Genomic DNA, 15,033 nt, shown 5'->3' with positions numbered 1-15,033 from the left:
AGATTCTGAAAAAAAAATGTAACCAAACAGGAGATAAAATTAGACATGTCCTTCACTTACAAGTAAACATACCAACCGAACGCCCCCTCATAATACTTAATCAAAATTGAAACCATGTGGTTGGATGGGAGAGACATAATATAGTTACTAATTAATGATCTTAAACTATATTCATGAGGCATGTTAAAGGATTTTTGCATCAAAATTGATCTAAACGGAAATTGTCTATGTTGTATATACACAATTTGAGATAAAACTTCATCAAAATCAAGTAACAATTCTCATATATGTTTATTACAAGGAAGCTGAGATGATGAAAAGCGTACGTCTCAGTCGACAGTCTTGAACGACTGGTGAATGTGCATAAGCGTCTCTTGATCCCTTTTCCACTCCGGCGCCGGCGCATTCACGAAATGCGCATACAGCTTATTCTTAGCGCACGTGACAGAGATCAAGCTATGTCCCGCGGCGCCGTCGATCTCATACACGTAATACACCTGCCCCTTGTCATCCTTCCTCTCCTCAGAGGTGACGGCGTCGGCGGCGGCGATCAAGTCCTGCAGGTCGACGTCGGACAGCGCGAGGTTGTTGAGGATGATCTCCTTGGGCGCGAGGCGGGGGAAGCCGCCGAGGAAGGTGAGGTACTCCTTCTCCGCCTTCTTCTTCGGGTTGTAGAATTCGCTGTCGGTGCCGTTGGTCCCCTTCTGTATCTTGGAGATCAGCTTCTCCTTCCACCCGTCCGGCACCTCGTACGTGTACTCCGCGGAGGCCTTCTTGTCGGAGTTCCCGCCGTATCCGCCGTAGTTCGCGGCGCTCGCGGCGGTGCCGTAGTATAGCTTGTAGGAGGGCGGCTCGGCTAGGGAGGGAGGGGAGGCGGAGAGTATGGTTGCAGCGAGGGCGGTGGCGGCTAGGGTGGTGGCGACGGTGGATGATGGTTTGGATTGGGGGATGGTGGCGAGGGGAGGTGGCTTGGCGGCGGAGGAGGTGGTGGCGGTGGAGGAGAGGAGGGCGGAGGGGGAGAAAATGGTGGCCATGGGGATTAATTTAGTTGAGTGTTTGGATAGGTGGATGTGTTGTTTTCTATGATTGTCTTTAATTTCCTTATCCTTTACCCTCACCAATCACAGAGTGACATCTCATCTACAAAAATTTTGTGGCTGGTATGATTAATCTTTAAGAGTGGAGTAATCAATATGATAATATTGAAATTAAGGTGGATCGGTAGGGTATATTTTATCGAAACTGTTATATTGTCGGAGTATATTTTACTGAAAATATTGGTACGAGTAAATATCCTAACTTTATCTTACCGATTTTTTGTTATGCGAATTTTCAATACTGTTACTGTATGCCGACTTTTTATATGGCATATTGAAATACTATTAAACCGGTATCGTATTTCTTATTATATTACTACCTCCGTCCCCCAAATTTTGATATACTTTAATCCGGCACGAGTTTTAAGAAATGTAATGAAAAGTGAGCTGAAAAAGTTGGTGGGATGTGTGTCCTACTTTTAAAGTATTAGTTTTATACTCCCCCTGTCCCACTTAAAATGACACGTTTTCCTTTTTAGTTTGTCCCAACTAAGATGACACATTTCCTCTTTTAGAAACTTTCATCTCAATTAATACACTCAACCATTTTTTCTCACTCTTATTAAAATATCCAACTTTCTTTATCTCTCTACTTTAATACTTACACTCACATTTTCTCTCTCCAATTAAACACTTTAACCAATAATTCCTAAAACCCCGTGCCGGCTAAGTAATGTGTCATCTTAGCCGGGAAGGAGGGAGTAATAAAATGTGAGTAGGAATGAATTAGTGGAATATGAGATTCACTACCAAAAATGGTAAAAGTGAAGTATGTCAAATTCGAAATGGTAAACTGTGTCAAAATTTGGGGGACGGAGGTAGTAGTATATAAATGTTAGTGTGAAAATATGACTACACCGTATATCGAAAATTTGGTACTATATAGTATCATGTCGTACTTTATCATAATCAATTTTTTTTTTTTTGAAGGAATATCACAATCATATTGAAGATGTTGTATTTATAGTAATCATATCTAGATATATCAAGATGTCAATATTTCACAATTCAGTTTCTAAATTGGTTGTTTGATTTTCTACTTACTAATCTCCCTTAATAAGCCTGTTAAAATGAATTGAAATGATGTTCTACTTACTAATCATACCTAAGGAGTGCATGCATTAGAAGATAACCTCATAAAGTTTACCAATTTATTCAAAATCGAATACTATTTGAATCTCGTCCATACATTGAAAATGAAAGTAATGAGATTTATTCGAAATCAAATGTATGTAAATGGTTACACAATTAATATTGAGCGTTGAAGTTGGATTGTCCTATATTGAGGAAAAAGCAGCAACGGCCAATAGCAAAGAGAAAAACTAGGGGTAATCGTTGAAAGTGGAGGACTCTGGTTTCCATCACCCCCCTATATACGCTCCCTCTTTTCTTCCAAATTTCTTGATTCATTCTCTTGCGAGCCTTCTTTTCGTTATAGTCAAGCAAGCAATTTCGTGAGTCTCCCCTCGGATTCTCACGAACGCCATGTCTAAGGGGTACGTACGCTCTTCTCTTCTTTCGTCCGTCTCAATATGTTATAATAACATATTTATTTGTGCATGATATTAAAATTTTACAGGGTTCTCTGTAAATTTTTTGCCCATGGCGCATGCTTGAAAGGGGAGCATTGTGAGTTTGCGCATGATTGGAAGGCCCCATCAAACAATGTAACAATATATTGATCATTTTTACAAATAGTTTCAAGATCAGTTTTGCTAATTTTGTTTTTTCATATATTACAGATATGTAGCTTCTATCAGAAGGGGATTTGCACGTATGGCAGTCGATGCAGATATGAACACGTTAAAGTATGTCGTTCTTCATCAGATAGTCCTCTCCCCATCGAGCTTCCTTACGGAGGTGCAGTCTCCACCGCAGCTTCCACACCTCCGCCCGTGTTAGGACATGATGACATGCTAACCGATGATAATCATGTTATATGTTCTTTCTCCGGTGTTGGTGACTGCCCGCGAGGGGAGGACTGCCCCCACATCCATGGGGACCTATGTCCGATCTGTGACAAACGATGCCTGCATCCCTTTAGGCCTCAAGAGAGGGAAGAGCACATGAAGTCGTGTGAGAAGAGGCGTAAACATATGGAGGCGCTAAGATGCAGTCAAGAAATAGAGTGTAGTGTGTGTCTTGAGGCTGTCCTCTCAAAGCCTACATCCGCGGAAAGGAAATTCGGGATTCTGTCTGAGTGTGACCATTCGTTCTGCATTTCGTGTATTAGAAACTGGCGTAGTAGCTCTTCGACTTCTGGGATTCATCTTAACTCTGCTGTGAGAGCCTGCCCTCTGTGTCGGAGGCTCTCGTACTTTGTCATCCCCAGCGTCGTTTGGTACTCCTCGAGCGAGGAGAAACAAGAAATCGTTCAGAGCTATAAGACGAAACTGAGATCTATTGACTGCAAGCACTTTGACTTTGGGAATGGAACATGTCCATTTGGGACAAGCTGCTTCTACAGGGTATGTATGTTCATTATTATTCTCCTTTAAACACACTTTGCTAGTAAAATTTCTCGTCTAAACGTGCTTTTACAGCATGCATTTCACGATGGTCGTCTTGAGGAAGTTGTTGTACGCCATGTTGGTGGTGATGATGGAGATGCTGTCGTTGCCAAAGACATAAGGTCCTTTTTTCGTACCATCGTTTGAGGCATTGGTTCGTACGTGCTAATTACGATCGATTCTTTCAGGATACCCGACTTCCTTAACTTGCAGATAAGATGATTAAACAATTTTGATTTCTACTAATTCTTCCAGGTTAGTCTCATAGAATGTTTGTTTTGTTTATAGTACAAGGATTTTTTTTTTGTTCTAAAATAAGGAGCTTATAATTGCAGCAGGGAATTCGGTGGGATAGGATACTCTTGCGTGCTATTCAACTAACTTTTCGACAATTTTCTTTGGCTAAGTAAGATTAATTTGTTTTCATCTTATATAATTATAGGGAGAAATTAAAAGTCTAAATTGTGATTTGTGTTGTTCTTTTTTTGTCGTTCAGATACAGCTATTATTTCAGTTGATGTGAGCACTGATTCCATGATTTGAAGCCTGCCATTCCTAAATATACAGATAGTTCTGTTGGACTATATTGAAAAGTGAAAATGTAAACAATATCAAGAGTGAGGTTTTTTGGTTTTTTGAGCTTTGTTCTGTCTGGAAAAAAAAAGGAAAAAAGAAAAAAAAAAAGTTGTTTTGATGATGCTATACTTGAGAAAGTGGGCTTACCTGGGATGGTTGTGCATTGTATTTTTCTAGTAGTTTTGAAACATGTATGTATGTACCACCCATTTTGGTAGCTCTTGTAATAGCTTGTTTTTTTGAAACTGATGTTGAATTATGCTGATTTTGAGCATTAGTAATTAGCACAGCAGTTTAAAATATGCTACTCTCTCATGATTATTATAGGTAACAACTAATTGCATAAAATTTTTGTCACAAACAAACACACTAATATCAAAACAATGTACAACCGGTGTAATATATTAATTAAGTACAAAGAGGTCTCATATATGGTGATAAATAACAAATAAACAATACTCCATGTATATGTATACAAATCAATACTATGCTACTAACCTCTCAAGAAATGGAAAAAGAATATCACATCTCTCAAACACACAAATCCAACAAGAATAATCTCGAAAAATAAAATAAAATCAGTTTCTGACGAGAGCCACAAGGGACACCACCAATGAAGAAGCGACGACGGCGGCAGAGAGTGGCAGAGAGGCACCAGCACCGGCGTCAGGCGACGGCGCGGGGGCCTCCACCTGGGCAAATGCAGCCGAGAGAGCAGACATGATTGCAACAAACATCAACATCACCGTAGCCTTAGAAATTGCCATTGCTCTTTACTATTCAATAAACCAACTCAACTCAAATCTCTTCTTTAACTTTAAATTCTTGATACTCTCTCAACTCTCAAGGGGAGTATATATAGTGATTACGTGTGGGGCCCATGGAAAGCGCGGACAGGTGGCGAGGGAGACATGCCCATGTTGGAAAATGTTGTTTTGAATTAGTAAACAAATTTACAGCCAATGATGAATAATTTTATTGAATTATTATGTGAATGATTCAAACTTATTAATTTAGGTACATGAATTCTTAGAGATTTATTAAATCAGAAACAATTGTTGTGGATTGGGGTGGGGTGACACATGGTGTGTGGGGAAAGGGAGGTTAATTAGGACACATGTTGCCAAGCTGGTTTGAGTTAGGCCTTGAAAAGGAATGGGCCGTTCACCTAATTATTTTTCTTGATTTCTAAGCTAAGATTCAAAGTCGGTGTACCCATATTATTCACTATTGTATTTCGATTTCTCATTTTTTGTTATTATATGGACATATTCGTCATGTTTACTAATTTTCTTTTTATTTTTTTGTGATTTTATAATTCTTGTCTAGCTTTATGGCTTCTATTTTTAGTTAATTCGACTATCGTTGGGCTAATATTTTAAAGGATAGTATTATATAGCTCAAAATCGGACATAAATTTTGTAGCAATTGAATTTAGAGAAGAGCCTAGACAGTTGGAATCGGTTAGGTTTTGAAGCGGCATTCACATGGGGTGTTGCTTTAAATATATTGATGATTATAACCGAATTCGTAATTATTAATCAGATCTTGTAAGGTGGCATGAATTGGCATACGATTTTTATTCTTCAAGCTTTGATTTTTCTTAAATTCTTAAAATCCAACAGCGTTTCCATTTTTGTCGGTTTTACAACCAATTTTCAAATATTTTTAGGGGTTCAAATTTTTAGAGAAATATCTAGTACTCCCTCCGTCCCAAGGAAGATGACCAATTTTTTGGGCGGCACGGGATTTTATGCAAATTTATTTTGTGTGTTGAGAGGAGAGAGTAAAGTAAGAGAGAGGAATAAAATAGAGATAAAGTGTTTTCATTTTAAGTAATGAGTCATCTTAGTTGAGACAAATTAAAAAAGAAAGTTGGTCATCTTCAATGAGACGGAGGGAGTATAAATTATCATAGAGGGATGTGTTAAAATGCTAATTTTTCTTAAATTGCTAACTTGCTAAACTCATCGACGTAGTGTATTAAAAATGTCAATACATTTGTGTTGACATTTTAATAACCTACATTGACATTTAAATATCAATATCAATATAATGGATTAAAATATCAATTTAAGTTTATGTTGACATTTCAGTATTATCGTGTTGACATATTTAATACGTTGCATTAATGAGTTAGTAAGTTAGTAACTTAAGAAAAATTAGCAACTATCACAGTACTAATAATATACATGGATCACACCCCTTATAATCTATTCGTATATTTTGCACATTTATAATCTTATGGTCGTTTCACTCCACATGTGTCATCTAGAGACCCGTTACATTGCGAAAATCTTAAACTTATATAATTAAGAAAATAAATTGTGTGGAAAATAATAAGTGAATACAAGAGAACGATAGAACAAGATATTATTCAATTAATCAGATATTAAAACAGTTTATTATTTCAAAAAACGAAATCTTCACTCAGATTATACACAGCCCTTAATTACTATATTTGGAAAACCTTATTTGTTAAAAACTCTCTGATTAAATTGTAACAAATAATTTCAAAACAGTTTATGACCTTGTGATTATAATGTGGTCGAGTCGTTCAACAATTGGGTGTACATGTGTTCTCGTACGTTTGTAATCTATTACACGGATCAATTTTAATTGGTTAACCTAATAAAAAAAGTCTTTAAGCTTTTCTTTAAAGTCTCACCGTAAATGTATATACTGTTAATAGTTTATTTATTTTTTAAGGTAATAATTGATAGGTTAGTTTTGACTGTTGCGTTACCTTAATGCAATGAGTGTAGGATACGTATATAAGAGGTTTACGAAATTGAATTGAAAGGTTGAACTAGTCTGAACCGAAGAAAATTTGAAAATCTACAGTAAATAAGCCAACATATAGTTAAATTCATTTTGAATTTCTAATTATCTTTAATGATTTATACAATGCTTAAAGTATTATATTTATAAATGAGAGATTAATAAAATAGTCATTTCAAGACCAATAAAAATACATATAGTATAAAACAATAAATAGTCACTCTTACTATTTAGGAATTTTAAGGGTATTTTCTTTAAAAAAGACTTTCAAACAATAAAAAATAGTTCAAATGATATTATATTATAATTAATGAACTTCAAAAAATATTTCAAATATTATGGATCAACATTGATACTTTGGTAAATTAAAGTTCGTATAATCAAAAAAATATTTTTTTAATACTATATTTTCGTATATTTTTAATATTGTAGTTTATTTTAATTAAAGGTGAAGCACTAATATTCTTATCCTGGCCATGATGCACTTCTAGAAAATGAAAGATTGGTTAACACATATAGCCTTGCTCAAGAAATGCAAAAAAGGTCTTATATTCGACAAGACCTAATATGTTTACATACAGACTAAGACAGAGGCCGAAATTTTAAAGTTGCCGTAAAAGTTTTAGTAGAACTTTGAACTTGTAGTTAACTTTTCATTAAATTTGTTTTACTTAAATTAAAATTGACGTAGTAGCTTGTCATAATGGTATAATTCCTCTATTCTTGAAAATTTTTCATATATTTTTATTTTCGTTCGTCCCATAAAATTTATCACATTTCATTTTCTTCCATTTGGTAGTGGACCTCAACTCACTAACTCAATCTCACTCACATTTATTATGAAACTAATATTTAAAAGTATAACTCACATTTCACTAACTTTTCCAACCCACTATTTACATTTATTAAAACCTGTGTCTGGTCAATATGTGGCAAAATTTAAGGGACGGAGGATGTATATCAAAATAACTTTGCTTTTAATTTTAGAGTGAACTACGCAAATGGCCCCTGAATTATGCGTTTCGTACGCAAACGGTCCCTGAACTTTCAAAATATCATGGGTAGTCCATGGATTACATTCATGGTACTTTTTCACTATTCGTCACAATTTTGCACTAAAAATGCCCCTCAAGTCGTAGGAGTATTTTTGGACTTTCATACCCTAGATACTGGATATGATATTTTCTCTATCTCTCTCTTTAATATTGTACTCCCTCCGCCCGGCTAAGATGACACATTGCTTAGCCGGCATGGGATTTTAGGAGTTATTGGTTAAAGTGTTTAATTGGGGAGAGAGAGAAGGTGGGTGTAATTATTAAAGTAGAGAGATAAAGAAAGATGAATGTTTTAATAGGAGTGAGAAAAGTGGTTGAGTGTATTAATTGAAGAGAGAAAGTTACCAAAAAGGGAAATGTGTCATCTTAGTTAGGATAAATTGAAAAGGAAAACGTGTCATCTTAAGCGGGACGGATGGAGTATATGATATTTTCTTATTTTCTTATTGTTTAAGAGAAAGAGAGAGAAAAATTATCTGACATAATAGTTTAACAGAAAGAGAGAGAAAAGAGGATCTGGCATAAAATAATTGAAAAAGTGAAGTGAAAAATATCATTTCAGACACTCAAACTATAAGAAAATATCATATCGAATACTAGAGAGGTTGAGAAAATATCATATCCAGTACCTAGATATAAAAGTAAAAAAATGCTCTTCATGCCTTGGGGGCATTTTTAGTGCAAAATTATGATGAATAGTGAAAAAATTCTGTGAATGTGGTTACACTTTAATTCAGGTACTACCATGATACTTTTAGAGTTTAGGAACCGTTCACTACAAAAAAAACTCGCCAATCAGTGAAATTTCTTCACTTAACAGATTAGTGATAGATCAAGTTCCGGCAGATCCGTCAATAATAAATTTGTCAGTAAAAAGTTTTAGTGACGTATTTTTCCGTCACTAAAGTTACTATGACGGAACCACATGCGACTGCTTCACATTAGTGATAGATAAATATGTCACTAATTAGTGGCTGACACTTTTCAGTCACTAATTCTGTGATTAGTTGTTGAGCTATTGGATGTCGTCACTAATTCCGTCACTATTGTGCGTTTTTTTTTTGTCGTGGTTTGTGTGCGAAACGCATAGTTCAGGGACCATTTGTGTAATTCACTCTAATTTTAAAATAAAAAACAAAAATTCAAGTCACATAGAATATTTTATTGGATACCTTGTGTGCATCCTTCTTAATCTCTCTTCCTCTCTCATGCTCGGCATACCTTCTTTCCAGAATATGGCGCCTAGCCGGCAGTCACTGCCACATCAGTGCCATCAACGACCACAATATTGGCTTTCACAACAATTCCCTATGCTCGGGATGTTCGAAGATATTCGTTTCGGATGATTTCTGAAATTCCAGAATTAATTTCAAAATTAATATCTAATCTTTACACTATATGCTCAATTAGTTTTAGGGCTAATAAATTGTCCTAACACTATTTTTCAAAAAAAATCATTCTAACAATAAAAAAGGATGAGGAGAATGGACTTTAAGGGCTTCATTAATTGTCCAATTAGAAGTATCAGCCCAAATTCTCGTTCAATAGAACTTAATAACAAATGGCCTATAAACAAAAGTATAAGCCCAACAAGTGGTTTTCTTCCCCAAAGTTTTTGTTTTCTTAAGAAAGGTTGCGAAACACGATGGGAAAAATGATGAATTTAAAGGATATTATTTTCTTCATCCGTTAATTTTTGTAGTTTAAAAAAAAGTATAATATAAAAATACATAAATTTAATACTCCCTCCGTCCCTGAAAACTTGTTACTATTTTCATTTTCGTCCGTCCTTAAAGTTTTGTCGTCTTTCACTTTTACCATTTTTTTAATGGACTTCATATTCCATTAACTCATTCTCACTCACATTTTATTATAAAACTAATATATAAAAATAAGACTCATATGTCACTAACTTTTCCAACCCACTTGCTATTAAATTTCTCAAAACTTGTGTCGGATCAAATGGTGATAAATTAAGGGATGAAAGGAATAATATTTTTGTTTTCCTCGTTTAAAATAACATGGAGTAATAGGTTTGGGTTTAGTCTAGGACTAAAATGTATTGATAGATAACATTGGGGCGCCACCGTCGCTCTTGAATATCGCCCTAGCTCGTTATCCAATCACGCTCCCGTCCTGGTCACTAGATTTTGATCACCCCATCTATCATGAGGCGACTCGGACCTTTCTATGCTAGTGTTGCATTTACTAGTTTATTAGATCGAAGGTCGAAAGAGCGAGTATTATGAATTATGTTTAATATAGTAGATAATAATTAAACACAACCTAATATTCCTCTTGTGGCCATTGATTATGCACGGAAAGGATTATGATTCGTTGAAAGCCTAGTTTAAATTTGTCCTCCTCAGCATGTGGACCCCATTTTCTGTTTCTTATGTCCAAGATAGGATTTGATATATATGATGCATCAAATCCATGTTGCCAGCCTGCTCGTATCAAATTCCAAAAGATAAAAACCTTTTTCTGCATTAGTTTACTTTCCCAAATCTTAATCTAGCTATCTATATGTGTAAGATGAGCAAGAGTTTTTTCAATCTCGGATAGTTCTTTTTTTGTGCCATGGAGAATATCATTAATAGTATTATTCTATTTGCCCAAGAATCATCTTCTAAAATAAGTTTATGTATGTACTTGTATTTGGTATATAGTGATAAAATAAGTTTATGTATGTATGTACTGGATATCTTATTCAAATTAAAACCTTGCTTGAAAGGTTGTAGGATGTTGCATTGCTAATACTCATGTATAAGATGCATAATAAATAAATGGCAATTTAAAGCTGCATACTTCAAAGATACCATGGCATGGTCGATTAGGAAGATTTGAACATGCGCTTTTTTAGTATCATCTTCCAATAATCTAATGATTAGATGTCATGCGATGAAGTAATTGGATGGGAAGCTTTATAATGCAAAAATGGACAATTGATGAACATCAACTAATGTCCATCAAATCAAATTATTGGTCGTGATCATTTACACCAGTAATCTATGTTTTTTAGGATTGTTTTGCGCCAAAACAAGGTTTGTGGGTGCGATATAATCAAGTACAAACTCAATATGTTGTACAGACTTCAAACAATGATCCGGACTGTTAGAAAATGTAAACAAATGACAAAATAGTGTCAAGAAAAAATGTCAACGGTTGACACTTTGTTGACATCAAAATCTTGAAAGTTTATAATGAGTTGATATTGTGTTGATATTGTGTTGGCATATTTTTTTGATATATATTTGTCATCTGTTGACATTTTCTAACGTTCCAGATTATAGTTTAGAGTATGTATAATATTTAGAGTTTGAATTTTATTCTTGCCCAGCAGAACCAGTGTATTAAAACATATGATAAAAAAGTTATTTTTATGACATTAGCACCGCAATTCTATGGATAGCATTGGATTTTAACAATATTTGCCCATTGATTTCCCTGTACAATAATACTAATATCTTGAATATGCTCTTTTCTACCTCTATAATTAACCCTTCTTTTCACTGTATATGACTAAGGAAGAAATGATATGGAACGTGATCTTAAAGCTTTTTATACTTTTGAATGTTTGACTTTGATTTCAGTGGTAACAATTGCTCACAGGGTTAAACAAAGCCATGTTCATAAACTAAATTAAGTTGACTCTTTCATGATTTGTTGATCTTTGTTGACTTCACACGCCCCCTCCAACTTGAAAACCATCTAACAACTTGATTATATTATATGGAAATCACTTACTTATCCACATAATTATAAAAGTGTTATAAATACTTATCACATATTTACACGGGTTTTTTTAACAGTTTTGTACTTGCGCAATATGTAGAGTTAAAAATGTAGTACTACTATATACTCCGTCCGTCCAAAAAAAATAGATTATTTTTGTCATTTTGGGACGTCCACAAAAAATAGATCACTTTCTAAAAATGGAAAGTTTATCTCTTTACTTTTTTCCCACTTTTTCTTCCCTCTCTCATACTTTACTCACTTTTTCTCCCTATCTCTCTTACTTTAACTACATTTTCTCCTCCTCTCTCTTACTTTACCAATTTTATATTAAAACTCGTGCCGAACAACAATAGATCTATTGTTTGTGGACGGAGGAAGTATTTAGATTTCAAAAAGTTATTTTAAGTACTCCCTCCGTCCCGGCTAAGATGACACATTGCTTAGCCGACACGAGGTTTTAGGAGTTATTGGTTAAAGTGTTTAATTGGAGAGAGAGATGGTGGGTGTAAGTATTAAAGTAGAGAGATAAAGAAAGATGGATATTTTAATAGGAGTGAGAAAAAATTGTTGAGTGTATTAATTGGAGAGAGAAAGTTACCAAAAAAGGAAATGTGTCATCTTAGTTGGGACAAACTAAAAAGGAAAACGTGTCATCTTAAGTGGGACGGAGGGAGTAGTTGGTAGTAACCTATAGTATTCCGTCCGTCCAATAGTAGATATCATACTTTCCTTTTAGTATGTCCCACAAAAGATATTACATTTCTTTTTTATGAAAAAAGTTCCCTCTCACATTAATATAAATATATTATTTCCTTTTTAGTATGTCCCACAAAAGATATCACATTTCTTTTTATGGAAAAAACTCTCTCTCACATTAATATAAATATATTATTTTCTCTCTCCGTCTATCACACAAAACAACATCTCTTAAAATCCCATATCATTTCACAAGTGTGTCATCTACTGTGGGACGGAGATTACTAAAGAAATTAAACATTTATAGTAAGAACTAGTATTATTCATGTGATTTCACCAATACTCACGAGTTTTTAACACTAAAAATTCATTCCATTTACATTTAATATTTCTTCATTGTTATTTTTATAGTTTTAGGCGTGTTTAACACCGTGCTTCGGAGTTTGAACACATCTGCTTGTGCTTAATGCACGACTGTGCACGTGATTCCATGATACTCCCTCCGTCCCATAAAAGTTGGGACAAAACTTTTGGGCACAGATATTAAGAATTTATATTAAATAAATAAGAGAGAAAAAAAAATAGAAAAGATAAGAGAGAGTAAAGTAAATGATGGAATAAAGTAAGAGTGATTAGATATTTTGTCTTTTATTAAAAAAAGAAATGACTCAACTTTATTGGGACGGACAAAAAAGGAATACGACTCAACTTTTATGGGACGGAGGGAGTAAAAGACTAATAAACAACCAACGAATAAGCTATTAATTAGAAAACACAAATTCCAAGAAAAATACACAATTGGATTAGAAATGAAGAAAATGAAAAGGGAATGGTTTAACAAATAAAAACAATAAAAATAAATATAGATGTGTACTATTTCCTCCCTACGTCCCATATTACTCTCTCCGTCCGTGAAATATTATTCAGTCCATTTTGATCCGTCCATAAAAAGTTGTTCACTTTGCTTCCTTTTTTTTTTTGGTGAATAGGCCACACTTTCCACTAACTATTTACACTCACATTCTATTGTAAAATTAATAATATGAAACTTCATCCCACTAACTTTTTCAACTCATTTTTCTTTGTATTTTTTTAAAACCTATGTCAAGTTAAACTTGGACAATATTTCATAAACGGAGGGAGTAATAGAGTCATTTTACTAATTTGAGAAATTTCAAGTTAATTAAATCATTTATATTTTTTAATAAAAAATAATCATCTTTTTTATTTTATTTTCTGTTTATATCCTTTACTTTATTCACTCTTCATTTAGGGCATTAGAAATGGGGGCCGATTTCCAGAGCCGATGGATCAGCCCCTCAATTGCCTTCCATGGGTCACCATTGTGGGAGAGGAGCCCATCTCCCTTCCCCTTTGCCTCCGGCCTTCCGCCGATAAATCGGCCAAGCCGATGCCCCTATTGGCTCCCTATCGGCCCGCGATAGGGGCATCGGCTTCAATTAATAAAAAATAGAAAGTTTAAAAAATAGAAAGTTTAAAGTAGAACTAGAACCCACGCACAAGACTTCGGCGCCCACATAAATTAAACTACCCATAGAAAGTCCAGTGGGGACCACGGAGGGTTTGTGATCGCCTACGCCTGACGGCAGCATCACCAGTTACGCCCTAGCTTCCATCGACACCACGTGTGAAATCAGCTCCCAGTGGGGCCAGTTGAGAAGAGGTCAGCAGGTCTCACCCTGAACCAATGACAAGATGCCACATCGGAGCGGACCTGAAACAGAGGCCACGCGCTCTCGAGTAGCGCGTCCGCACACGGAGCGAGAGTGGTGAAAGCGACATGAATGAAAAGGAACGAGGCGGTCAGAGTGGGCGGCTGAAAGCTGGAGCTGAGACAACGCCTTTTGCTTTGGCTTTTCCTTCTTATTTTTATATTCATTATTTCGCTCTTATCAAATTTGTTCCCACTTTCCCAATACTGTAATTCTCTGTTTTGCCCCTCTTGTTATCATGACGACCAAAATCAATTTATTTTTTAGTTTTTTCATTACTATTCTTAGGAAAGAGCCAATACTTTTTAGCTGTTTGCTTAATTTCTACTCCTTGTCCCGCCTAAATGCAATTATCACGGTGTAATTTGGTTTAACACAAGTAGGAATTCATGTGATTATCAATCAATTTAAATTTAACAACTCTCTCTTAGAAAAAGAGATCATCAAACTAAAATAAATATTTCCGCATATAATTGATTAGGAACCAATAATCGAACTACTTTTTTGATTAAAGGAGTGGGACAATTATTGAAAGGAATAACAAATAGAAAGTGAATATTTGTGATTGAATTGGATAATCCAAAGTATCCGAACAAGTCAGATTAAAAAAAATAATGACCATAATTAATTAAAATAAGAATTACTTTTCCCACACCAAACAATTAAAAAAATAAAAATATCTCCATATGCAGTGAATAACACGTCAGAGCTAATCTAAAAAAACCCCTACCCAAAAACCCACCGCAAATCCACAAAAAGCGAGGAGGGCATTACCGTCATTTCGGCAGCCAGAAATTGCCAGATACGCGTCTCTATGCGGCCATTTACCGACCTCTCGCCCCCTTCA

The 15,033-nt window shown here is 35.0% G+C and overlaps 2 protein-coding genes across 3 annotated transcripts; one reads left to right on the top strand and one right to left on the bottom strand.

Moving 5' to 3' along the window:
* Positions 1–211: 211 nt before the first annotated feature.
* LOC125207213 (thylakoid lumenal 19 kDa protein, chloroplastic) lies at positions 212–1,059 on the bottom strand. Its single transcript, XM_048106462.1, has one exon. It carries the CDS (start codon positions 1,032–1,034, stop codon positions 330–332), a length of 705 nt encoding a protein of 234 aa, XP_047962419.1. The 5' UTR covers positions 1,035–1,059; the 3' UTR covers positions 212–329.
* Positions 1,060–2,508: 1,449 nt separating this feature from the next.
* Positions 2,509–4,485, top strand: LOC125217145 (putative RING-type E3 ubiquitin transferase C3H69). Of its 2 annotated transcripts, none has more exons than XM_048118987.1 (7): positions 2,509–2,593; positions 2,677–2,764; positions 2,840–3,565; positions 3,641–3,729; positions 3,796–3,862; positions 3,946–4,013; positions 4,104–4,485. In XM_048118987.1, the coding sequence occupies exons 1-5, from the start codon at positions 2,583–2,585 to the stop codon at positions 3,827–3,829; spliced, it is 948 nt and encodes a 315-aa protein (XP_047974944.1). In that variant the 5' UTR covers positions 2,509–2,582; the 3' UTR covers positions 3,830–3,862; positions 3,946–4,013; positions 4,104–4,485. The 2 variants fall into 2 exon arrangements, with proteins under 2 accessions (XP_047974944.1, XP_047974940.1); XM_048118983.1 differs by having other exon boundaries at positions 3,943–4,013.
* The last annotated feature ends 10,548 nt before the right edge of the window (positions 4,486–15,033 follow it).

This window comes from Salvia hispanica, chromosome 1 (genome assembly GCF_023119035.1).
Source record: "Salvia hispanica cultivar TCC Black 2014 chromosome 1, UniMelb_Shisp_WGS_1.0, whole genome shotgun sequence".
In the NCBI taxonomy this organism is placed as follows: domain Eukaryota; kingdom Viridiplantae; phylum Streptophyta; class Magnoliopsida; order Lamiales; family Lamiaceae; genus Salvia; species Salvia hispanica.
This window is presented reverse-complemented; position numbering and strand designations above follow the sequence as displayed.

Excerpts from the sequence above, each read along its gene's own strand:
- LOC125207213 (XM_048106462.1), bottom strand. The coding sequence starts at position 1,034 with ATGGCCACCATTTTCTCCCCCTCCGCCCTCCTCTCCTCCACCGCCACC.
- LOC125217145 (XM_048118987.1), top strand. Across the intron at positions 2,765-2,839 it reads GGAAGGCCCCATCAAACAAT|ATATGTAGCTTCTATCAGAA; the intron begins GTAACAATATAT and ends CATATATTACAG. Across the intron at positions 3,730-3,795 it reads GTCGTTGCCAAAGACATAAG|GATACCCGACTTCCTTAACT; the intron begins GTCCTTTTTTCG and ends CGATTCTTTCAG.